The sequence below is a fragment of the Bos indicus x Bos taurus genome, chromosome 2 (genome assembly GCF_003369695.1).
Source record: "Bos indicus x Bos taurus breed Angus x Brahman F1 hybrid chromosome 2, Bos_hybrid_MaternalHap_v2.0, whole genome shotgun sequence".
Lineage (NCBI taxonomy): Eukaryota > Metazoa > Chordata > Mammalia > Artiodactyla > Bovidae > Bos > Bos indicus x Bos taurus.
Window position 1 is genome coordinate 80,601,404 of NC_040077.1, and position 25,827 is coordinate 80,627,230.

Below are 25,827 nucleotides of genomic sequence, written 5' to 3' on the forward strand. Positions count from 1 at the left end.
CTTCAGCCCCATGGACTGTAGCCCGCCAGGCTCCTCTGTCCATGGGGATTCTCCAGGCAAGAATACTGGGGTGAATTGCCATGCCCTCCTCCAGGGGATCTTCCCAACCCAGGGATTGAATCCAGGTCTTCCACATTGTGGGCAGATTCTTTACTGTCTGAGCAACCAGGGAAGCCTGTCTATATGTATATGGTCAAATATATCTAGCAAACTGTTGGTTATACATTAATTATCTGACTAAAAATAGAAATAACAGAATTGATTATAAGCAACTGTATCTTTAAGTCACATTTTATATTATTAACTCATAATCATAATTATTAGGCTCTATATTATGATACATTGCTGTTGTTTTGCATATTTTATATTTGCTTCTCATTTCTACTTTTTAACTGTTTAACTAATTATGACCAAAGCAAGAATATGTCATAAAAATTTAATCAATGTTATCCTACTTTGGATAAACTTGTATAACAACCACATCTTTTATCCTTAATTAATAGTAAAATAAAATATCTGTAGAAAAAACGATATAAGGAAATGATACTTATCATCACAAACAAAGCCATCTAATTTCCAATTTGTTCATAAATGGCTTAGAGAAAATGAGAGAACAGTTTAAGAAACTCTTTTCTAGGACTAACTTAGGACCTGGCACTCTTCCTTACTCAGATGCTTGAACAAGTTATTTCTCTCTTAGCAACTGCTTAGTTTTGCTTTCTGTATATGAGACTCATATGAAATATTTTGGGATATCTGCTTAGTCTCTGGCTGAGATAACAATAATTAAGAGAAAAAGACTAAAAAATAGGTTGGCCATCTATACATCTTGCTTTAAACCTGCACTGAATCAGATACCTTAATAATGACACGTCTGGATATCATTATTCAGGTCTTACAGAGAATAACTCATACAGACGTAATCTCATAACTTCAGAATTTTTCATTAATATATTACATTAAGATCCAATAAGTAATTCTGCATATTTATAAAGGAGTTACCAACGATGTTGTATTTTATTTCATTCAAAATATTAAAGTTATACAGTATAAATTTTTGTGGAGTTTAGAACTTGCTGAAGTATCTCTTGATGAATGAGCTGTCTTTCCTAATTACACCATAAGAATTATTCCTTTCCTTCCTTACCTTGAATTAAGGATATTCAGAAATATAGTTTTTGATTAATTATAACAGCTTCTCTTAGTTTGATTTGTCTTTAAAATTATTTTTCTATCCTACTTTTCTCCTTTTTCCTTCTCAACATTGTTTACTATTAAATTTGTCGATTTTTTTCATATTTAAAATAACTTCATTGTATTTTTACCTTTTAATGTCACCAATTCATATCTTTTAAAGAGCCTCCTATTTTCTATGCTTTCTAAAGAGATGATTAGTGGATATGAAAATCTTATTTCTGTTGATTTCTGCATGAGAGTTAAAATACAGAGTTGTAAATGCTACCTTTTGCAGACAATAGACCATCTTATCTAACTTAAAACTGATGGTGAAAATTTTAGGTCAAAACATAAGGAGGAACAATGCCACTGGGGCCACTGGGGATGCTTGTGGAGCAGATCTACACAGCATACAGTCATTCTGTTCCTATCTTAGATGATGTCTGAATTCAAAAGAACATTCAAAAGGACATTATCTATATCAACACCCTCATTTCCCATATTTTACCTATGAGAAAATGGATTTTGTTCTGGTATAAGGATAAACATATACACCAATGGAATAAAATGAGAGCTCAAAAATCAACCTCACATACAGGATCAGTTGATTTTCTACAAGGGTGCCAAGAGAATTCAATAAAGAAAGGATAATCTTTTCAATAAATGGAGTTGGAATAACTGATAATCTACATGTAAGGAATTATTCTTGAGCCCTTCCTCCTTCTATACAAAAAAATTACCTCGAAACAAATCAGAGATCTAAATGCAAGAGCCAAAACTATAAATCCCTTAAGAGAAAATATAGGAGTAAATCTTTGTGACCTTGGGTTAAGCAAAGTCTTCCTAGTTGTGACACAAAAGCAACTGATAAAAGACAAACTGAAATTCATCAAAAATGAAAACATTTGTATTTTGAACAATATCAACAAAAAAGTGAAACAACAACTTCACAGAATGGAGAAACTATTTGCATATCTTGCAGGTTTAGGAAAAGTCTTATATCTACAAGTTTTAAAAAATCTTACAACTCAATGGTAAATACTTCAATTAAAAAATGAGTAAAAATAAGAGATGTATATCCAAAGAAGACACACACATGATCATCAAGCACATGAAAAGAGATTCAATATCTTTAACAATGTAGAAAATGCTATTCAAAACCACTAGCAGATACCACTTTATACCCACTTGGATTGTATTATTCTAAAAGATGGTAATAATAAGTGTTGGCAAGGATGTGGAGAAATATGGATTTTCATACATTGCTCATATAAATATACACACCAAATATAATTGGTACAGCCACTTTGGAAAACTGTCCGGCAGGGCTTCAAAAAATTATTCATGAGGTTACCATTTGACCCAGCAATTCTACTCCTAGGTATATACCCAAGAGAAATAAAAACATATGTCCAAACTAAAACTTTCACATACACATATGAACACAAAAATCTGTATACAAATGTTCATAACAGCATTATTCATCAGAACCCCAAATTAGAAGCAAACCAAATGTTCATCAACTAATAGAGAAACAAAATGTGGTATATCCACATAAAGAAATATTTTTTATCAATCAAAAGAATCAAATACTGATACATGATACAATACAGATGAAACTTCAAAATGCTTTAAGTTAAAAAGCCAGTCACAAAGGACCTATTGAATGAGTCCATTTACATGACATGTTATGATACGGAAATCTATATAGACATAAAGTAGATTAGTTGTTGCCTTAGGATGGAGGAGAGAAGCTTGGGGAGGAAATGGAGAGGGGCTGTTATTGTATACAAGTTTCTTTTTTTAAGTGATGAAAATATTACAAAATTGTTTGTGTTGATGGTTGCACAACTTGGTGAATATACTGAAAATAATTGAATTGTATACTTTAAATGAATGAGTTTTATTGGAATTGTATTACAATATGACTATAGAACTATCTATTTATCATTTAATTATCTATGTTATAAAATCTGTTGATAGGAAAAAAAAAAAAAAAAAACAGGTCAAGGGAAATGAGACGATTTTATCCAAGATGGGATCTCACTTCTCTGAACCCAATGGTCTTTCCACTGTGTCATGCCAACTTTTTTCTCTCTTTTTAAACTATCTCTTAGGTAGCTTTGATGAGATAATGATATAAATCACTCAAACCTTTCTCTTTACTACATGTTTATTACCCTTAACCTTTCAGGGGCTTCATGTATTTATCTGTCAAAGGAAGATAACATTACCAGTCGTAACTACATCACAGAGATTTCAGAAAGTCATAAGGAAGGAGAAAGTAGTCTGAAAAGTGTTAGATTTTAATATGTTAGAAGGCTTCAGTTTTTCTCTGGCTATCACTTCATGCCATGTGCATCTTGAAAGGGAAATACTTTCTCCAACAAAAGTGCATGAAGACAATTGCTAAAGGACTTAGCGAATTCAGTATAAAATACACCGTAACATATTTCCCTAAGCACATAATAATACACAAAAGTGTCAGTTACTGATATACTGATCAATACAGGACTTCTTTTTATTTATTTTTAACCCTAAGTCTTTTGTTGAGTATGAGGGCTACTCCATTTCTTCTAAGGGACCCAGATAATCACGATGGTGTGATTACTCACCTACAGCCAGACATCCTGGAATGCGAACTCAAGTAGGCCTTAGAAAGCATCACTACGAACAAAGCTAGTGGAGCTGATGGAATTCCAGTTGAGCTATTTCAAAACCTAAAAGATGATGCTGTGAAAGTGCTGTACTCAATATGCCAGAAAATTTGGAAAACTCAGCAATGGCCACAGGACTGGAAAAGGTCTGTTTTCATTTCAAGGGCAATGCCGAAGAATGTTCAAACTACCACACAATTGCACTCATCTCACACGCTAGCAAAGTAATGCTCAAAATTCTCCAAGCCAGGCTTCAATAATATGTGAACCATGAACTTCCAGATGTTCAAGCTGGATTTAGAAAAGGCAGAGGAATCAGAAATCAAATTGCCAACACCTGTTGGATCATCAAAAAAGCAAGAGGATTCCAGAAAAATATCTACTTCTGCTTTATTGACTACTCCAAAGTCTTTGACTGTATGGATCACAACAAACTGTGGAAAATTCTTGAAGAGACAGGAAAACCAGACCACCTTACCTGCCTCCTGAGAAATCAGTATGCAAGTCAAGAAGCAACAGTTAGAACTGGACATGGAATAACAGACTGGTTCCAAATTGGAAAAGGAAAATGTCAAGGCTGTAAATTGTCACCCTGCTTATTTAACTTATATGCAGAGTACATCATGCGAAATGCTGGGCTGGATGAAGCACAAGCTGGAATCAGGATTGCCCGGAGAAATATCAATAACCTCAAATGTGTAGATGACACCACTCTTATGATAGAAAGTGAAGAAGAACTAAGGAACTTTCACTTTCACTCTTGATGAAAGTGAAAGAGGAGAGTAAAAAAGTTGGCTTAAAACTCAACATTCAGAAAACTAAGATCATGGCATTGGGTCCCATCACGTCATGTCAAATAGATGGGGAAACAGTGAGAGATTTTATTTTGGGGGGCTCCAAAATCACTGTAGATTGTGACTGCAGCCATGAAATTAAAAGACACTTGCTCCTTTGAAGAAAAGCTATGACCAACCTAGACAGCATATTAAAAGCAGAGACATTACTTTGCCAACAAAAGTCCATCTTGTCAAAGCTATGGTTTTTCCAGTAGTCATGTATGGATGTGAGAGCTGAACTATAAAGAAATCTGAGTGCTGAAGAATTAATTGATGCTTTTGAACTGTGGTGTTGGATAAGACTCTTGAGAGTCCCTTGGACTGCAAGGAGACTGCAAGGAGATCCAACCAGTCCATCCTAAAGGAAATTCGTCCTGAATATTCATTAGAAGTTCTGATGCTGAAGCTGAAACTCCAATACTTCAGCCACCTGATGCGAAGAACTGACTCATTTGAAAAGACCCTGATGCTGGGAAAGATTGAAGGTGGGAGGAGAAGGGTATGACAGAGGTTGAGATGGTTGGATGGCATCACTGACTTGATGGACATGAGTTTGAGTAAGCTCCATGAGTTGGTGATGGACGGGGAAGCCTGGTGTGCTGTAGTCGATGGGGTTACAAGGAGTCGGACACAACTGAGCGACTAAACTGAACTGAACCCCTAAGTCTGACCATCCAATGTCACTGTAGTACAAATAGCTCTGTTGTATTTTCTTTTCCCCAAATTGACAAATCTTTTTAGAGAAGGAAAAACATGTTTAGTTAAAATTAAACTGCATACTTCAACCACATATATTATTTTTGTATAACTGATCATTTGATGTTATATTCGAATGTCTTAAAGTATCATGTTTATGTAGATATCTATGTTTAAAGGAAAATACATCACTAATTTCTGCTAATGTGAAGATAATATTTTATTTCTTGCTTTTCCCCACAACTGTTGTACACATCTTCCTGATATACATCTTTTAATATCTGCTGATTATAGGCACTTATGAGTAGTTGGGACCTAGCATTACTTTTATTACCCTGGATAATACAATTTTGATTGGAGAAAGTTCATTTTAGGATGAGCTCAGAGAACAGGGTAAACTATTATGTTAGAAACTTTGAAAAGACTGCAATGAACTCAAAAGAGCTATGGTAGACGATCACCCATCCCAAGTGAATAGTCATGGCTTCTTATGTTTCATTCATAGCTTAGTGGTGAAGGGATGAATGGACCCACTCTTGATTAATTTTACTTTGCACAGGGGTGGGGAACGGGAAGCTAGAAAAACCAGATATTTGTTTCCTTTATTTTCTTCTGTATACTATAATAAACATTTAGTTCTTCAGCATTATTGATTTTTGGATTGGATGTTGCATATAATTTTACAATTTGTTCAATCACTTATTCGATATTACATTTTGTGTTTGTGAGGGAATGTTTCTGGGGCAGACTGATGTGGGCTGCCAAGGACTGCTTGCTGATTTGTTGTTTAGATGAACCAACACATACAATATATTACTGTTTGGAAGTAAAACACTGAAGACAAGCAAGAGTGTCTACCCAGTTTAAAACACCTGTGGGAAGACAGTTTCTCAGTAAATAATGCTTATACCTCAGAAAGTTATTTGTTATGAATGCTCTGGATACAGACAAAGGAAATGTTTTCAGTACACATACTGTCTAGCCTTCTAGAGCTAACCAAGAAAGATGTTTAAGGTAGACTTAGAGGGGACTTAGGTTTTGGTAAGTTTTTTAGATCACAAATGTTAGGAGATTGCCTCAAATCCACTTGTCTTGAGAAATGAAAAAATTTTTGAAAGAATAATTAGAATTTGGGCCACAGAAATTATGTTCTAATTGAAATACTTTATTTATAAATTCGTTTAGCATTCATAAAAATCTCCAAATACAGCCTTAAGGTTAAGTAAAATTTTCAAGAGAGAGGCTTTGTTGATCTATAAAATATGACAGACTCATCAAAAATACATACACACACATGTGCAGGTCACATACACACAGACATGGGGGAAACATATCTCTAAATTTTACAGTAGTTATCTTGGAATAGTGGAATGGCATTGTAATATTTCTAGGCTTTTGACATTTCTATGATAAACATGTACAACTTTTACAATCAGAAAAAGCCAAAGCAAATACCATTTTTATGTAATCATCAAAACATACATGAGATTGGGAAATAAGCTTGGAATTATATTTATAAGTGCTAAATAAAAAGGTATAGCAGAACATTGCCACTTAGGTAGGGATTAAGGCTCACCAGCATATGGGCCATATTTATTTGCCATTTAATTTGGTGACTCTTCCTTCTTTTTTATTTCATAATTTCTATTCTTGTAGTGAGAATATGAATGTGTAATAAACCTTTTTTTACATTTGGGAAGGCACATGTAGCCCATCAACTATTCCAAAAGTACTAAGGAATGAAGTCCTACCTTTCTTAATGAATGGCTTACTGAGCAGTGAGTGCCCTTGCTGTTCTGGGTTCCTCAATGGACTGCCTTTTGTACAGCCCTTTGAAATATTGCTAGTAGTGGCCCCAGCATTAAAGGAAGGAGTGTGTAACACCATCAAGAAAAAGAAATGCAAAAAGGCAAAATGGATGTCTGAAAAGAAGAGAAGTGAAAGGCAAAGGGGAAAAGGAAAGATATCCCCACCTGAATGCAGAGTTCCAAAGAATAGCATGGAGAGATAAGAAAGCTTTCCTAAGTAAACAATGCAAAGAAATAGAGGAGAACAATAGAATGGGAAAGACTAGAGATCTCTTCAAGAAAATTAGAGATACCAAGGGAATATTTCATGAAAAGATGGGCACAGTAAAGGACAGAAATGGTATGGACTTAACAGAAGCAGAAGATATTTAGAAGAGGTGGCAAGACTACACAGAAGAACTATACAGAAAAGATCTTAATAATCTGGATAGCCATGGAAAGGTTATAACCATAACTTCTGGAAAGTGTGATCACTCACCAGGGTCAGACATCTTGGAGTGCGAGGTCAAGTGGGCTTTAGGAAGCCTCACTACAAACAAAGCTAGTGGAGGTGATGAAATTCCAGTTGAGCTATTTCAAATCCTAAAAGACGATGCTGTCAAAGTGCTGCACTCAATATGCCAGCAAATTTGGAAAACTCATTGGTGGCCACAGGACTGGAAAAAGTGTTTTCATTGCAATCCCAAAGAAGGGCAATGCCGAAGAATGTTCAAAATACCACACAATTGCACTCATTTCACATGATAGAAAGGTCATGCTCAAAATCTTCCAAGCTAGGCTTCAACAGTAAGGGAACAATGGACTTCCAGATGTTCAACTGGTTTTAGAAAAGGCAGAGGAACCAGAGATCAAATTGCCAACATCTGTTGGATCATCAAAAAAGCAAGAGAGTTCCAGAAAAACATCTACTTCTGCTTTATTGACTACACTAAAATCTTTGACTGTATGGTCACAACAAACTGTGGAAAATTCTTAAAGAGATGGGAGTACCAGACCACCTTACCTGCCTTCTCAGAAATCTGTATGCAGGATAAGAAGCAAATGTTAGAAATGGACATGGAACAACTGACTTTCAAAATTGGGAAAGGAGTACAGCAAGGGTGTATACCATCATCTTGCTTATTCAACTTATATGCAGAGTATATCATGTGAAATGCCAGACTGGGTGAACCACAAGCTGGAATCATGATTTCCAGGAGAAATATCAATAACTTCAAATATGCAGATGACACCACCCGTATGGCAGAGAGTGAAGAGGAACGAAAAAGCCTCTTGATGAAGGTGAAAGAGGAGAGTGAAAAAGCTGCCTTAAAACTCAACATTCAGAAAACTAAAATCATGGCATCAGGTCCCATCACTTCATGGTAAATAGATGGGAAACAATGGAAACAGTGGCATGTTTTATTTTGGAGGGGGGGTCCAAGATCGTTGCAGATGCTGACTCTAGCCATGAAATTAAAAGACACTTGCTCCTTAGAAGAAAAGCTATGACAAACCTAGACAATGTATTAAAAAGCAGAGACATTACTTCACTAACAAAGGTCCATATAGTCAAAGCTATGGTTTTACCAGTAGTCATGTGTTGATGACTCTGGATGTGAGAGTTGGACCATAAAGAAGGCTGAGCACCAAAGAATTGATGCTTTTGGACTGTGTTGGAGAAGACTCTTGAGAGTCCCTTGGACTGCAAGATCAAACCAGTCAATCCTAAAGGAAATCAACCCTGAATATTCACTGGAAGGACTGATGCTAAAGGTGAAGGTTCAATACTTTGGCCACCTGATGAGAAGAGCTGACTCACTGGAAAAGACTCTGATGCTGGGAAAGATAGAAGGCAGGGGCAGAAGGGGACGACAGAGGATGAGATGGTTGGATGGCATCACTGACTCAATGGATATGAGTTTGAGCTATGTCTAGGAGATGGTGAAGGACAGGGAAGACTGGTGTGCTGCAGTCCATGGGGTCTTAAAGAGTTGGACGTTGCTGAGCAACTGAACAACACCAACTTACTCAAAACCAGCAAACTGAACTTGAAACACCTCAAAGAACCAGGTTTTGGTCAAGATGTGTCTTGTCTCTTCAACCTCATGGTTAATAACCTGTTCATTCATTTGGGCACACGTAGTCAGAATAAAATGGCAAGCTACTCCAGTGTTCTTGCCTGGAGAATCCCAGGGATGGGGGAGCCTGGTGGGCTGCCGTCTATGGGGTCACATAGAGTTGGACATGACTGAAGTGACTTAGCAGTAGCAGCAGCAGTCAGAATAAGGATATTCTCCATCTTAAATGATTCAATATATCTGCAAAAAACAAATAAAAACCATACAATCTGCCAAAAATAAGGTGTATATATCTAATGGGAAAGAAAATATTTCAAAGGACATCATCGGTGATGTGAACCTGGTATTGTTAGACTTTAATACAAAGTGGTTGTATTTTCTATTTCAAAAACAAAAAAATGTGAAATTCTATACCAAGTATATCCAACATGTATATGTGTGCCTTATACACATAATACACATTGCACACACACACACACACACACATCATTAAACATATGAAAAGATAATAAGTGGTGATTACGGGCATGGTGTCTGGAGTCAGCCTCGTAGGGTTCAAATCCTAATTCTTCCACTTACTGTTAGGCTTTGGGTGGTTTGCTTAACCTCCGTGTGCCTCAGTTTCCTTTTGTGTAAAATGAGAATTGTTAGCGTATCTAACCTCATAAGGTTGCATGCGTCTGTGCTAAGTTGCTCAGTCGTGTCTGACTCTTTGCGACACTATGGACTACAGCCTGCCAGCCTTCTCTGTCCATGGGATTCTCCAGGCAAGAATAGATTCTTGCCTGGATTGCCATGCCCTCCTCCAGAGGATCTTCCTGACCCAGAGATTGAACCCTTGTCTCGGCATCTCCTGCATTGCTAGGCCAATTCTTTAGCACCACCTGGGAAACCCTTTATAAGATTAGCAAGAGGATTAAATAGCTCCATGAATGTAAATATTACCATGGTACTTGCCACACAGGAAACACATGCTTTTGAAAATCCTGCCATCTTTTGATGACTAGAATGAGATTCTTTTTTTTTTCTTTTTATCTTTGAGACTGGGATGTTATGTTGTGATGTTGGAGCAGGGGGCTTGTATTCCCTGATTTAAGGCACAGGACTCTCTGAGTTGGAATATACTAGAAACTGAGTGAGAAAACTCAAGCAAAATTTGTGTATGGGAGTTTGGTGAGTGAGCACTAGAAGTAAGGCAGGCATGCCCCATTAGCAGAGTACAGTTTACCCAAGCAGGTAAAAGGGAAACAAGTAATGAAAAGAGTTAGTTTAGTGGTAGAAATACAACCTAGGCTTAGAAGTTTTGTTTCCTTTATTCTGCCTTCATGTAGTATTTCATTATTTTTATATAAAATGGAAGTTACCTGATTTCTACTGTCTGACTAAATAAAAATTATGAAAACATATGAAACATATTAAAGTTTCCAATACTTTCTTCCTGTGTATCTTGGTACGCTACACCGGATCCACATCTGCACCTAATTAAGTTTCACTAATCATTGCATGATAAATAGCACTGTTGAGGCATAATTACTGAGAAAAATTCAAAAGACTCTTCAGAACTTATGTGAAAATCCAATTCCTTTCTAAGCAACCCAGTATGTGGAAGACCTGAGTATGTCTTTATTTTAAAGACCATGATTTATTTTCAAATTTCAATTTTATTTTAAAAGTCTCACTTTTTGCAAAGCCCAGCTCAAATTTGGAGGTAGGTTAGTTGTATATTTTTTGGTTTGTCTGTTTTTGGAATGACCTATTGTGCATTTGAAGTGGCATCATTATTTATTCATCTTGCTAAGTAACACTTAAAAGTGTTCAGCTTCAGTTTGCAGGCCTGACTATTTACCTGGTGGCTCAGATGGTAAGGAGTCTACCTGCAATGTGGGAAGCCTGGGTTCAATCCCTGAGTTGGGGAAATCCCCTGGAGAAGGAAATGGCAAACCACTCCAGTATTCTTGCCTGGGAAATCTCATGGATGGCTACAGACAATGGGGTTGCAAAGTGTTGGACACAACTGAGCAACTTCCGGTTCTTTCTTTCTATTGGCTGAGGGATGTGTGAGTCATAGACATGGTGTTTGTAGGCATAGACCGTTGCACAGACTGTGTTACAAATACTAGTCCTATTTACAATGGTACTTTTTAAGTTGTGTGAAATTTTTAAAAAGTACAAATTATTTTTTCTTGTTTAAGATAGGCAGATAAATACAAGAAGGAAATAACACGATTACACTCTTTTATATTAAGACATAGATTTGCTAAAAATGCAAACATCAGCATGTTTTTCTTGAAATTATGGAAGAGGAAAGAGGTGCGTTTCCCTAAATCAGGAGCTATATATTTCCCCCTCTCTCTGAAAAAAAATTCTGGGCGAAAGGAAGTGTTAAAGGAATGAGAGATGTCTCCTCTTCAGACCCCGCCCATCTATACAAACAGATGGCACGATGGCAGTTTTCAGAAGTGACAACCTTGTCTTCCTGGCAGAGAAGAGGCAATTTGAGGGAGGCAACACACTAACTACAGGTGACTTAGAATTAAGAAGGTTTCCTCATAAAGCCTTAGATCCAACTAAAACTTTGGATTTTCTGGACTAGAATAATTTTCTATTTTTGTTTGTGTGAGTGTGTGTTTTATTCTCTCCAAGAGTAAACTCACATTAGAAGTCAGTCCTAATTATGGTAAACACATTTACAGTTCTAAGGCAAGAGAGCAAAGGGAATCAGTAGAAAGAAAACACCCTGGGGGGAAGACTGAATGAACTCACGGTTCACTAAAATTTTGTGACTAATCAGCATCTTCTTTAGATATCCCACATATAATCCCAACTGATCCTTTTACTTGGTAGAAAATATTTGGAAACTTTCCAATTGCAACACAATCTTTTTTTCAATTGTTGACCAGTAGCAGTTTTAAGAAGAAATTATTTCAAAATCTTAAGACTTAGAGGTGTCCTAATTTTCCCTATTAAACTTATAACCCAAATGTACTGAAGTCACCAGGATCTAAGGCCTAATTCACTTATATGTATGGTGAAATCTAGTGCCAAGGAGCATCCTCAGCTACTGCCCTGCTTCAAATATTCATGATTCTCCACAGTCCAAAATACATTAAAGGTGGGAATGATGCCAATGATACACAGTCTTCCTAGTGACAAGAAGCCTTCTTAGATCAAAGGAGCAAGATGTTAAAGACTTCAAACTAAACTGTCTTTGTGAGAGAGGCTCACAAAAGGGATGCCAAATCCCACACCCTGTTTTCAGTTACAGAACATCAATGAAATAAAGGAAAAAATAGATGCTCATTCATTTTTTCTTCTGAACTCTTTTTACTAAATGACTTTGCTTTTCTCCTTTCTTACCATTACAGTTAAACACAAGGATTGGATGCACAAAAACTGAAAAACATCATTAATTCTTTCAAAGACAAAATGAATGACTACTGAAGAATTAATAGCATTTAAGCCAATATGATTTTGCTAATGGGGGCTGTGTGTTGAGAATAATACAAGAGCAATGTTAAGACCAGTACAGGAGCCATAAAGCACATGCATGAAGTAAATATACATAATAATTTAGGTTGCCCCTTTATGTCATTTGTCATCCAGCTCCATGTGTTCTTACACCTGTGCTCCCTTGCTTGATCTAGTCTAATACCTTGGAAATGTTAGGCATGCAGCCAATTGCATCCTCAGCTATTCCTATGATCAGACCCAGCTATCAACTTGCTTTTTTCTTATATTAAATCAGGAATCAACCCCAGGGCTCTGAACTACTTCTGACTGACAGGACCAACAGAAAGTTCTAGGCTAATTACTTCTTAGGACTACTTTCCAGTGCAAAGAGTTGCTGCTGACCTGCTTTGGACTTACTGAAATAATTTATCAGGTAAGATAATTAAGGGAATATAAAACTATTTCTAAAACCAAGCAAGTATCAGAAATATTTGTTGAAATCCTAAGTTAGTATTCCCAGTGCTATCAGATGGGGCTTTATTGCTTTACAATGAGTCAGTTTTATTATGTCTGACTTGGAAGCCCTTCTTTTTTTTTTATAAATTATACTTGGCAGAATGTATTTGAGAGTCTCTTTGATGTATAAATGTATTATTTTTTACTCTTTTTCAGCCTGTATATAAAGAGAAACAATCTTCTAAGCCCTTCTTTTCTTTGCCTCTTAACCCTTTACCCATAAATAGGCATGCACATCCCTTTGCACAGGTGTTCCATTATTTTTGAAGTCTATTCTAAGTAAAGGGATGCCTCAGTGTGAGAGTAGATTTAGCTGTGGTGTGGATCACTCACCATGTGGACTTTTAACTCTCTTTTGAAAGCATAACTGTTTCTTATATATAGGTAAATATCTATAACTGAAGAATCTTTTGTAGCAATGTTCTTTCTTTTCTCTTGAGAAAAACTGACCATTTTATATAGCCTTGATGTTTTCCATAAGAAAAAGAAAACAAGAAGAAAACCTTGAAAGGACACCATAGAACATAAGGGAGAGGTTGTATAAGCTTATAAATCATCTGTTTTTTCCAAAATAAAGGCATTAACATGTTATATTAATAGTACTATGATTTATCAATGTCATTCTTTGTTATTTTTTTATCCTATTCCTCTACTCTCCTTTCCCTTCCCCCATTTATTTTTTAAAATTTTCTTCCCCATGTCCAATGTAACTTGCTTCTTAACTCAAAAACTCATCTAACTATGAAAACAAGATCAGCTGATTGCATATTGGCTTTTTAATTCTAACAAAGATTTACCTTCATCTAGAAAATATCTGAACATCATTGAATAGCTAGATTTAGTCCTTGTAGTAAAATGTAAATATTAATTTCTTAATTTAGGGTTAAAGAAAAATCAGGAATTAGTATTTCACGTTTGTTTCAGTATTGCAGTTACAATAATATTATTTCTCAGTAGTATTTATTCACATCTTGTTATTACTTTGTAATGTAGAGTTGAGGAAACTTTATGCATAAAACTGTAGTTTAGTTGATGTCAAAGGAAAAGACAAAGCTAAACACTGACTTGTCATCTTTGTTTCCACACAGCATACACAGTGTTTTATGTTTGTGAGAGGACCTGACTGTGGTTTCATCCAAAATCAATAGCACATCAAGCTCCCCTGATCCAGTTGACTAGTACTAGAATCAGATCACTCCCCTATTGCTTCCTATCTTACTTTATATGCCTATTTAATTTCATTTATTGGTTTCTTCTTGTGTCCTTCAGCTGTTTCCAATCTGCCCTTCATGGCCATAACTAAATACAATATGTTAACATACAAAGATATTTATGTAAATGAAAATCAATATGCTTCTCATTTCAGCACCATTCGTTCTTGCTTACATTGGACATTTTTAGTACATTTTATTTAAATGCGAACAACTTTTCATTCTTGCCGGGGAAGTATAATGATCTTCTTGGCTCCCTGCCCCTTGCATCCCTCTAATCTTCACAGCTATGGCCACTTAGCCCCATCTGGAGGTTCAGCTTTATTCTGCATTTTGGAACTAATCTTGTCTCTAGGCTGGGGGCGTACAAGATGTCCTAGCCAAAAGCTAACTGATTCATCCACCAGCAGCCTTGCTGCTGGCTTCATTCTGACCCTGTAACTTATTTCTGAGATCCAAGGGCTTGTCCCAGCCCTTTGTAGCCAAGACTTGGCTCTGTACACTAGTTCCAGTAGGTGGGTATCCAGTATCTGTCCTTGGTTCATTTTCCAATTCCTTGATGATTGAGGTTCTGCTGTGCCCTTCTTCCTGTTCCCTTTGTAACTGAATTTCTTTTCCTAATTCCAGTAGCCATGGCTGTTGAATCTTTCTGATGCCACTTAACTTGCTCTAATCTCCTTGTTCTGTCTACCCACATACCACAGATCTGAGCTTTTGCTAGAACACCAGAGTGACACTGCTTGCCTGGACATTTTCCCACTGCCTGCTGCAGGCTTCTCTCTTGTCCCCAGCTCTAACCCTGCAGGTCTTGAGTCATTGGATCTAAGCTGCCTGCAATCTGTCCATCACATTATTCCAGACATGACAGGGGAGAAATATTTTAATTGCATCTTTGGTTGAATTGTTATGCTAACATCCTCGAGTTACTTTCACCTCATATGTTTATCTTGACCTGCCACTTAAACACTTTAAAACTCAATTTCCTCTTTGTAAAGTGATCATAATAGAATCTACTCCTAGGGTTATTATATAACTGAGAAATAAAGAATGCATACATATAGGTCAAGCCCATAGTAAATAATCAGTCATTTTAATCTGCTATTATTATATCATTTCTTAGATCTTTGCAGTTGTAAAGTGAAAATATGTCACTTAAAAGTGATCATTAGACAAGAATGGGGAATGGGAAATTCTTAAGAAAAAATTAGGGATCCATGTGAATTTGTTAAAAGTAGAATAGCTGATGGCAAGATATTTAATAGCATTAAAAATAAAGTTAAACTATAGATATAGTCATCAACAAACATTAATAACCAAGATATTTTAAAGATACATTTCCTATCAATGTGTCTTAATATATAATGACTAAAACTGCACAGAGCTTTAAAGTATGTCAGTCAGTTCAGTTCAGTCACTCAGTCCTGTCTGACTCAAAGCATTTAGAAGGAGAATAATTCTCTGAGTCAGTCATTTATCTTAGAGCAATATTTATACAACCATCTGGGGAGTTTTAATAAGCGAAGTTTTAAGTCCCACTTCTCTGAAATTCTGATTCATTAATTTTGACATGGAACTAAAGATGTGTTCCAAAAATTCCATAAGTAATCCTGATGATCAGCCAGGTTTGGGAACCAAAAATTCATCAGTCATTAAGATGTCCAGGAAATTATTAAGAACACATATGTTTGTTTACCTCAGGATGGTCAAACTAGTGCATAGACTCCCTGACTTGGCTCCTAGCTGACCACTGGCTAGAAATGTCTGACAGACATGAAAATCCTACTGATGCCAGCTTATATTAACGGGTGACTGTTTCACCTGGCTGGGTAATAGCAGTGCCTACTTGTAAGTACTTTGTTAATTTACCTTAAGAATCTCAGTTTGCTCAGTTGGAATCCTCAGTTTAATCTACATTAAAAATACTCTAAATTGTTTCAGGTACAGACTGTTTCATTTTTGTCAAAATTGTCTTGCCTTAATTTTTCCTGTTTCTTAGCTAAATTCCCTCCACCCACAAAATGTTTCATCAAAATGATTGTGCTTTTTCCCCCAACTCTACCGAGGTACAATTGGTATACAACATTGTAAATGTTAAGGTGTACAATGTGTATATTGCAATGTGATCACCACTAGAGTGTTAGCTAACACTTCCATCACCTCACATAATTACCAGTTATTTTTTATGTGTGGTGAGAATATTTAAGATTTACTCCCTTACCTACTTTGATCAAAATGATTGTTAACTGCTCTAGGCAAACACACACACAAAAATGAAAGGGCTCCTGTTTGCTTTCCTGAAAGGTATGTGTATAAAAGTTGTATATTAAGAGAGAGAGATAGAAAGAAAGATTGCCTCTTTCTACTATTATGCCACACAAAAACCTTTGGGTTGTTCACTGTGGGTATGAGATCTGGGTAGGGCCAATACACGTGGCCCCTGGAGAAGGAAATGGTAACCTACTCCAGTATGAGAGTGGATGCCCTAGAAGGCAGACCCATTTAAAATAATGAATATTCAAAGTCTGTTCAGTGTATCTTTAAAGGAGAAGCTGAGTAACACCTGGGTGAAGGGAGTAGTTGATCCTAGACAGTGGCTCAGAAACCATTCCTTGCTCTAACAGCTCCCTAATTCAGCTATGGGTGCGCATATATATACCTTTAAATAAAATCTCTGCGGTTACCCAGATACACCATCTTGGAGCAGATTAGCAATTATCCATTGTTTCTTGACCATGCTTCTTGAGAGGTGTTCTGGTAAATACACTTTTTCTCTCCATCTCTTAACATTGACAGTATTTGGGAGTCTCAGTGATATCTTACTGTATCTTATCAAGTAATTCCCTAGACAGCTGTTTGGCTGACCCAACTCTTGGTTCAGCTGCAGAAATTCTTTCCTGTTATTGTAGCCCTCATCTTTCCTAGTTGAGAACTGGATTTTAAAAAATGCTGAAAATGTCTTCTTTTAGGAAATAATTGATACAGCAAAAATAAATTATTTACCATTATTTTGTTTAAAAGAATAAAACAGCACATTACCAGACATCCTCAGCATCTTCATCACATTCTGCACCAAACTGGCAAATATCACAGGTGGATGTCTCCTTTTGACTGGTTTCTCCTGAGCCTTCATGGACTAGGATAGAAAAAACGGAATGAAAAGAATTCAGATAAGTGAGCATAATATCAACTCCAAGACTATTTTATATGAAAGCTGCTACTTTTCCAATGGACATTTTTGCAATTGGAGCTCCATTAAGATTGTCATATTCGACTCTCTTCTTCCCTAAATTTGAAGAAAACAATGATATGCTAGTTACTGAAATGTAGTGAACAATTCTTTTTACCAGAAAAATAAAAAAACAATAGAGTTTATTGGATTTATTAAAATTGGTTGCTTAATAAATCATATGAAAGAATTAACTAAAAATAATTTAAATTGGATGGTATCACTGACTCAATGGACATGATGTTGTGTAAGCCCCGGGAGATGGTGAAGGACAAGGAAGCCTGGCGTGCTGTAGTACATGGGGTCGCAAAGAGTTGGACTTGACTGAGTGACTGAACAACAACAAAATTGTTACTGGCCTAGAGGAAAAATCTATAAGAGGAAAAGTCTATAAGAAACACTTAAAATTTTCTCAGTCCTAAATTATAAACTTTTTTCATTAAAAGCCTTTAATATATAATTTATAAAATTTAGGTGGGCAGCTTTGACTTTTTAGATATGTCTTTTAGCCCCCTCAAGATGTAAAAAGTACTTATAAGGAAAAATATATTAATTATAAATTTTAGAAAACACATTTTAATTGGTTTTTACACTACTTTATTGAATCTTACATAAATGTTGCACAGAGCCCATCATAGTGATTTCTTCTATAAGGGCTATGAACGTATATTTTATTTAAAAATATATACTTGTCATTGATGATAGTTATTCATATTGGCTTAGACCATAAATTACAAGTGTAAAAATATGCTGTATACAATCTACTTATAAAATTAAGCTTTCAAAATTAGGAAACAATAGTGTAAATCAATTTTAAAAATTTAGTATTTGAGTTCAAGAAATAAAAATTTGAGCAACCCTTTTAGATGAAGATTACTATTTGTGAATTAAAAAATATGTAGTTGACAGCAAAAATAGCTTTGCTTATAGATGAAAAACTGCAACAACTTAACAACTGCATAGATAATATTATTCCATGGAAAGATTATATACTTAAAAACATGTTTAAATCCAAAGATCCTTAAAAAGTGCATTTTTGCAAAAGGTTATGCATTTTCAATAGAAAAAGAATATAAACAATTAAGTATGGCATTGGCTTCTAGCATTATGAACCCTAGTAAGGTAACATTTTTAACAAAGACATCATTTATTAAAGTGCACCCTGAACCTAACATATTCAACCTTACTTATTTAATATGATATTTTCATAATTTATTCTTTGTCTATTAACATGAGAGTTATTGATAGTTATAAAAGCAAAGCTCTTTATTCCTTATTTTCCAATTTACTGCTCTGCAAATAAATGATTTGACTTACCAGAATAACAACAACAACAAAACAAAACCATCATTTAGAGTTGTGTTTTACAGTTTTTCCAGGAAAGATAGATTTATTTTTTCCAACGCAACATTTTTCCCCTGTACTTGATTTACACTGCACTTTAAAAAAGTTATGAATTAAACAGATCAACTTCAATAGCAAGAGTACTGATGTTATAGTTTTTAAATTGAAGTCTAAAAAAATGGTGTTCCTCCCCAGAAAGAAAGAGGAATTCTAGACTCTGCTAAAATAGACAGCACTTATTATCCACTCTATTACATTAATAGAGGCGAGACCATTAGAGTGGACTATGGGGATAAGAAGGAAGCTGGGGCCTCACCTCAGGGGAGCCTGAACAGCTGAGGCCCATCTCTTTATTACTTTCTTATTATTAATGCAACACAGAAACTGCTAATGGGAGAGAGCCTTTTAGTGTTAGCAAGATTAGCAGCTTCTAGACTAAAACTTCCCATCACTCAGGAAACATACTAACACATGGGAAGGTCCTTAATGAACAGTTATAGCCACTTATGCGCAGCCCCATCTTCTTTCACAGCAGGGATCCTTGGTTAGGGATCTACTGAAAGTAATCCAGGTGATGAATCGTGCTAACTCAGCGGAACTAATAATAATATTTCTATTGGAAGTCACATTATATTTCTATAAAAGGGCAGTTACTGGTAGACTTGAGATGTTTGGAAATTCTCCCACATGGAGAAGTAAGCCCAGAAGCAGCAGTAGTAAAATCTCTCTCAACAAATATTCTGGGAATAAAATGTGAAGCAATCACAATGAAAAATAAAGTAAAATATTTCCATGCTTTCTGAAGCACAGATTTGCACCTTTGTAATAAACAAATCAGCACCCAGCTTTCATTTAACACTATAGACCAATGATTCTTAAATAGGGTTGGGCTCAGAACCTCTGGTAGATTTGATTTGTTAATTTACACATTGTTTTTTCAGAGGAGCTGCTATCTTATCTTAGGTTGCTCTATCATGTCAAACTCTTTGCCATCCCTTAGACTGTAAGGGCTCTAGGCTCCTCTGTCTAAGGGATTTCTCAGGCAAGAATACTGGAGTGGTTTGCCATTTCCTTCTCCAGTGGATCTTTCTGACCCAGAGACTGAACTCAAGTCTCCTGCATGGCAGGCCGGTTCTTCACCACTAAGCCACTACAGAAGCACTCAGGGTGCTATGGCCATAGACTATGTATTGTTTTTTAGATAAATGCATTGAGATATCCTCAGAGGTACTGAATTTGTAGGCCTGAGGCTTGGAAATATATATAAATATATATACATACACACACACACACACATACATACTCTTAACAACTTGCTCCTAAGCATCTCTGCCTAAACAATACTGAGAAGACTTCCTCTGTCTCAAGCATCCTCCTCTTGCAGTGAATGTCTGGCTCAGGACTTCTGTCACTTTAAAGTGCACAGGAAGCACCTGGAGGTTTTGTTAAAATAAAGATTCTGATTCAGTAAATATGAGGTGTATCCTGAGGTTCTAAATTTCTTACAGGCTCCCAGAAACTGCTGCTGCTGGTCCACAGACCACATTTTGCGTAGCAAGGATAGTATTTTTCCAACCACAATTCACAATGTATTAGTGGGTAGGGAAATAGAGTTAGTGGGTCACTATCAGCATTTTTGCAAACATTTTTGTAAACATGAAGCAGAAGGTATGGGGACAGAAAACACAGACCGCATCTTATTTAGCAAGTATAGTATTTATTTTATAACACTATTTTCGTTATACATATGATATCCAACCAGAGATGCAACGTAAATTTCATTTCTTTCTAAAGGTCACAGTCACAAAAGCTTGAAAAGTATTGAATTAGCACATGCTAGATCCTTGGAAATCATGTGTTGAACTGTACTGTTTCTTTTTCCTGTTCTTTTCAAAGTATAAAAAATAGGAAGAATTGGTGCTTAATTATTTGCATTCATTTGCTGATTATGCAGGAATGAGATCCATTTATACTAAAGTCTTATTTTAAACATACATTTGTATTTTAAACCTTTTATTTTGAGTTGTAAAGTAAAACAATTATTTCCCTTTATTCTATAAAACACTGGAGGAGGGCATGGCAACCCACTCCAGTATTCTTGCCTAGAGAATCCCATGGAGAGAGGAGACTGGCAGGCTGTGGTCCATGGGGTCACAAAGAGTCAGATACAGCTGAAGTGAATAAACACAGCACACAGTTTACAAAAGGTTAGTTTTCAGCCCATGATTGAGGGAAATTTGAGGAGTAAGGGAGGTGGAGCTCCTGAAAGCATATTTTATATAACTGTGTGGTTTAGTTGCTAAATTGTGTCCAACTCTTTGCAACCCCCATGGACTGTAGCCCACTATGCTCCTCTGTCCATGGGATTTTCCAGACAAGAATACTGGAGTGGGTTGCCATTTCCTCCTCCAGGAGATCTTCCTGACCCAGGGATTGAACCCTGGTCTCCTGTTCCTGATTGCTGCAGGCAAACTCCTGCATTGCAGGCGAATTCTTTGCCAACTGAACCACCAGGGAAGGCCATTTTATGGTTTTTAAATATATTTTATATATGCTACCCTACCCTGGTGGCTCAGACAGTAAAGTGTCTGCCTACAATGCGGGAGATGTGGGTTCAGTCCCTGGGTTGGGAAGATCCCCTGGAGAAGGAAATGGCAACCCATTCCAGTACTCTTGCCTGGAAAATCCCATGGATGGAGGAGCCTGGTAGGCTACAGTCCATGGGGTTGCAGAGTTGGACATAACTGAGTGACTTCACTATGCTATGCTATAGTTATAACTGATTTAATTAATTCCTATAAGAGTATTCTGGATTGGAACATTATAAGAGATGATCAAATTACCTCTCTCCTAAATTCTCCCTGCCCTCGTGGTTTCATCTGGAAATTGTTACCAAAATTCCTTTATCATGACCCTGTTCTGGCCCCACTCAGCTTCTCACAGTGGATGTGCCTGCCTATTAGTCCATTTCTCTTATGAACTCACTATAATGCCTCTGTGCCTCTTATAATATTCCTAACTTATATTATTTCTTTTTTTTTGATTCTTTAAATCAGAATTTCAAGCTTTTTAAAATTTTATTTTTAATTGGAGGATAATGACAATATCGTATTGGTTTCTGCCATCCATCAACTTGAATCAGCCATATGTATACATATGTCTCCTCCCTCTTGAACCTCTCTCCCCATCCCACTCTTCTAAAAAATATGGAATTTTTCACATGCACAGGGGTAATGCTAATCTTTTTATCATTCCAATTTTAGTATATGTGCTGCTGAAGTGAGCACACTATGTTATACTATTTCTGAAAATATGAAATATTAATGTTCAAACACAGTTATTCAATGTCATTTATTTGATTCAAAATTTCAATAAATTTTACATTCAGTGAAATGCTCATGTCTTTCAATCAATATTGAGGAACACATGCCAAGGACCAACTCAATCATTCCAGAAAGTTTGATTTTTCCGCCTTTTCAGCCATTTCTCTACCACTGTTCTGTCTTTCTATATAAGCCAATCAGTAACCTGATCTGTCACCACAGATGAACTATTCTGGAATATCACATCAAAGGAATCATACACTATGTAATTATTGTGTTCAGTTTCTACCAGTTAAAACATCATAGTTTTAAGATGAATTCAGGTAGTTGCCCATATCAGTAGTTTATTTCTGTTACTTAGTATTCAGTTGAGTGAATATACCACAGTTTATTTTTCCATTTTCTTGTCCAAGGACATCTGGTTGTTTTCAGTTACTGGCTGGAAACAATAACTATTTATGAATAAAGCTGTTATAAATATTCTTGTAAAAGACATTTTGTGTACATGAGTTACTTCTCTCAGACGAATACCTCACAGTGGGATTCTGATATTCAGATAGCCACACCAGCTTTCGTTTGCTTATTGTTTCTATCATTTTTTTTTTTTTTACTTTCAACCTGTTAGCTTATGTCTAAAGTGTGTTTCCTGTAAACAACATAAAGTAGAATCTCACTGTCTAAAAATTTTATTTATTGTTAATTTTGACTGTGCTGGGTCTTCCTTGCTGAGCGTGGACGTTCTCTAGTTGTGGCGAGTGGACGTTCCTCTAAGTGCAGTGCAGAGGCTTCTCATTGCAGTGGCTTCTCTTGTTGCAGAACACAGGCTCTAGGGTGCTCAGGCTTCAGTAGTTCTGGCTCATGGGCCCTACAGTTCGGGTTGTAGTTGTGGTGCATGGGCTCAGGTGCCCCAGAGCAAGTGGAGTCTTCCTAGACCAGGAATCAAACCCATGTTCCCTGCTTTGGCAGGAGAATTCTCAACCACTGGACCACCAGAGAAATCCAGATCTCACTTTTTTTTTAATCTAGTCTGAATATTTCTACATTTAATCAGGGTATTTAGTCCGTTTACTTACTGTAATTATTAATGTGTTTGATTTTAAATCTCCCAACTTGGTGTTTGATTCAACATTTTTTTGTTTAATTCTTGAGTTGCAGAAATTTTTAATATATTTTGAGTACAAATTTTAGTCAGATACAATGTTTTGAGACATATTTTCCCAGTCTATTTTCTTGAATGTATTTTTTGTGTGTGTGGATGTGCAGACATTTTATTTTGATGAAATTATTTTTTATTTTTATGATTTGTCTTTTTTGTGTTATTTCTAAAAAGTCTTCTACTCTAAACTCATATGATATTCTTCTGTGCTTTATTCTATTCTCTATGTGTATTGATTTTTAAATTTTACTTTATGTTTAAGTTTGTGATCTATCTAAAATTGGATTTTGTGCATGATATGAAGCAGAGATTAAGATTCTTTGTTATTCCCATGCGGACATGATTTTTCTCTCTTGATCTGTCAATGTGTTGAAATATATTGATTGATTTCCATAGGTTAAAACAACCTTGCATTTTGAAGCTAAGTCAAACTTGATCATGGTATATAACCTTTTTGCATATACTGCTGGATTACTTTTGCTTGTATTTTGGTAAGCATTTTTGTGTCTGTGGCTCATAAGACATGCAGATTGTAATTTTCTTTTCTTGTATTGTTCTTGTTTTGTTTTAGTATTAGGGTTAAAATGGCCTCATGATATAAGTCAGGAAGTATTTCCACTTCCTCTATTTTATGAAAGAGTTTGTGGAAGATTATTATTTCATTGTTTATACAAGGCTATTTAAATTTTCAGGCTTCCCTCATGGCTCTGGAAAAGGAAATGGCAACTCCAGTGTTCTTGCCTGGAGAATTCCATGGATGGAGGAACCTGACAGGCTACAGTCCATGGAGTCGCAAAGAGTCAGACACAACTGAGTGACTGACACACACACACACACACACACACACACACATAGCTCACTTGGTAAAGAATCTGTGTGCAATACAGGAAACCCTGGTTCAATTCCTGGGTTGGGAAGATCCGCTGGAGAAGGGATAAGACCCACTCTAGTCTGTTTTATTGCTTCCTTTTCATTTCTATTATTTTCTTTATGCTATAAACCTAGAGTTTATTTTCTACTTTCTTAAAATGGAAGAAGTGCTTGATTTTATACCATTCTTATTTTCTAATACAGGTATTTACATCTGTACATTTTCTTCTAAAGACTTTTTTTGTGAAAAATATAAATTGTAATATCCTTTGAGATTTCTTCTTAGACCCAGGGATTATTTAGTAGTGCATTTTTTAACCTCCAAATATTTGTGAGTTTTCAAAGGTATATTATTTTTATTTATCTTTAACTTAAATATCCAAAATTCACTTAAATGAGAATCATTTAAAATATACAAAAGAGCTGTGTGGTCTTAAGGACACAGAGAAATGTAGAAAAGAGTCACTCCAGGTTTTAAAATTAAATGAAAAATAACAAGCATAATACAGGGTTTCATTAAATTCAAAGGATTTTAGAATTAGGTAGGAAGACTTTTAGACCTTTTTACCCAACCCCCATCCCCTCAATGCAAAATTCAATCAAATGATCAACCTGGATGAGAGTTGAAATAAAAAGTAGATTTGTGTGAGCTACAAGAATAAATTGTTTTGAAGTGCTGAAAAGTCTGAAGTATTGAAAAGAGCTCAGCCTGATTGTCCAGGCTTTGAAATAAATCTCTCTGGAGTTTGACAAGTCTATGTCTGGTGTTCAAGATGTTATATATATACTAAAAAAATCCATCCAGAGTGATCTATCCATCATGATTAGAGAAAATATTGTTTAATTTAAATCCTTTGAATTTTATTGAAACTTGTTTTATGGCCCAGAATATGATCTGTCTTTTTGACTATTCCATGTGCATCTTAGGATTTGTAACCTCTTATGGGGAGTGATTTTCTATAAATATTAATTAGCTTAAGTTGATGGTCCAAATCATCCATAACTCTTTTGATTTTTTTGCTTAATTGTTCTATTACTGAGAAAGGTGTGTTAAAATCTCTACTGGTGACAGTAAAATTGTTTCCATTTCTCTTTTGTTATTTTGTTTCATCTTATATTTGGGAGCTCTGATATTGGGTGTATAAACATTTAGTAGTCTACGTCTTCTTTTATGAGTGACTGTTTAGCATTATGAAATGCCCTCTTTTACTCTCTGGTTACTCTATTCATCTTGAAGTCTACTTTGTTCTGATATTCAGAGAAACACACCAGCTTTCTTTCACTTATTGTTTCTTTTTACTTTTAATCTGTTCATTCATTTATGTTTAAAGTGTGTTCCCTGTAAACAACATACAGTTGGATCTTGCTTTTCTATATAGTCTGAATACATCTGCATTTACTTAGGGTATTTAGTCCCTTTATTGTAATTACTGAAATGTTTGGTTTTAAGTCTACCAATGTGATGTGTGATTCATATTTAGCCAATCTTCAATCTTTT

General features: G+C 35.8%; 1 protein-coding gene and 1 pseudogene across 1 annotated transcript in view; both read right to left on the minus strand.

The window, feature by feature from the left end:
* The window catches only part of TMEFF2 (transmembrane protein with EGF like and two follistatin like domains 2), a 277,909-nt gene that overhangs the window by 104,559 nt on the left and 147,523 nt on the right, over positions 1–25,827 (minus strand). The window contains exon 5 of the mRNA XM_027563245.1: positions 17,447–17,543. Coding sequence (XP_027419046.1) covers positions 17,447–17,543 — 97 coding nt within the window. The remainder of the gene's footprint in view (positions 1–17,446; positions 17,544–25,827) is intronic.
* On the minus strand, positions 22,181–22,267 carry LOC113881565 (annotated as a pseudogene).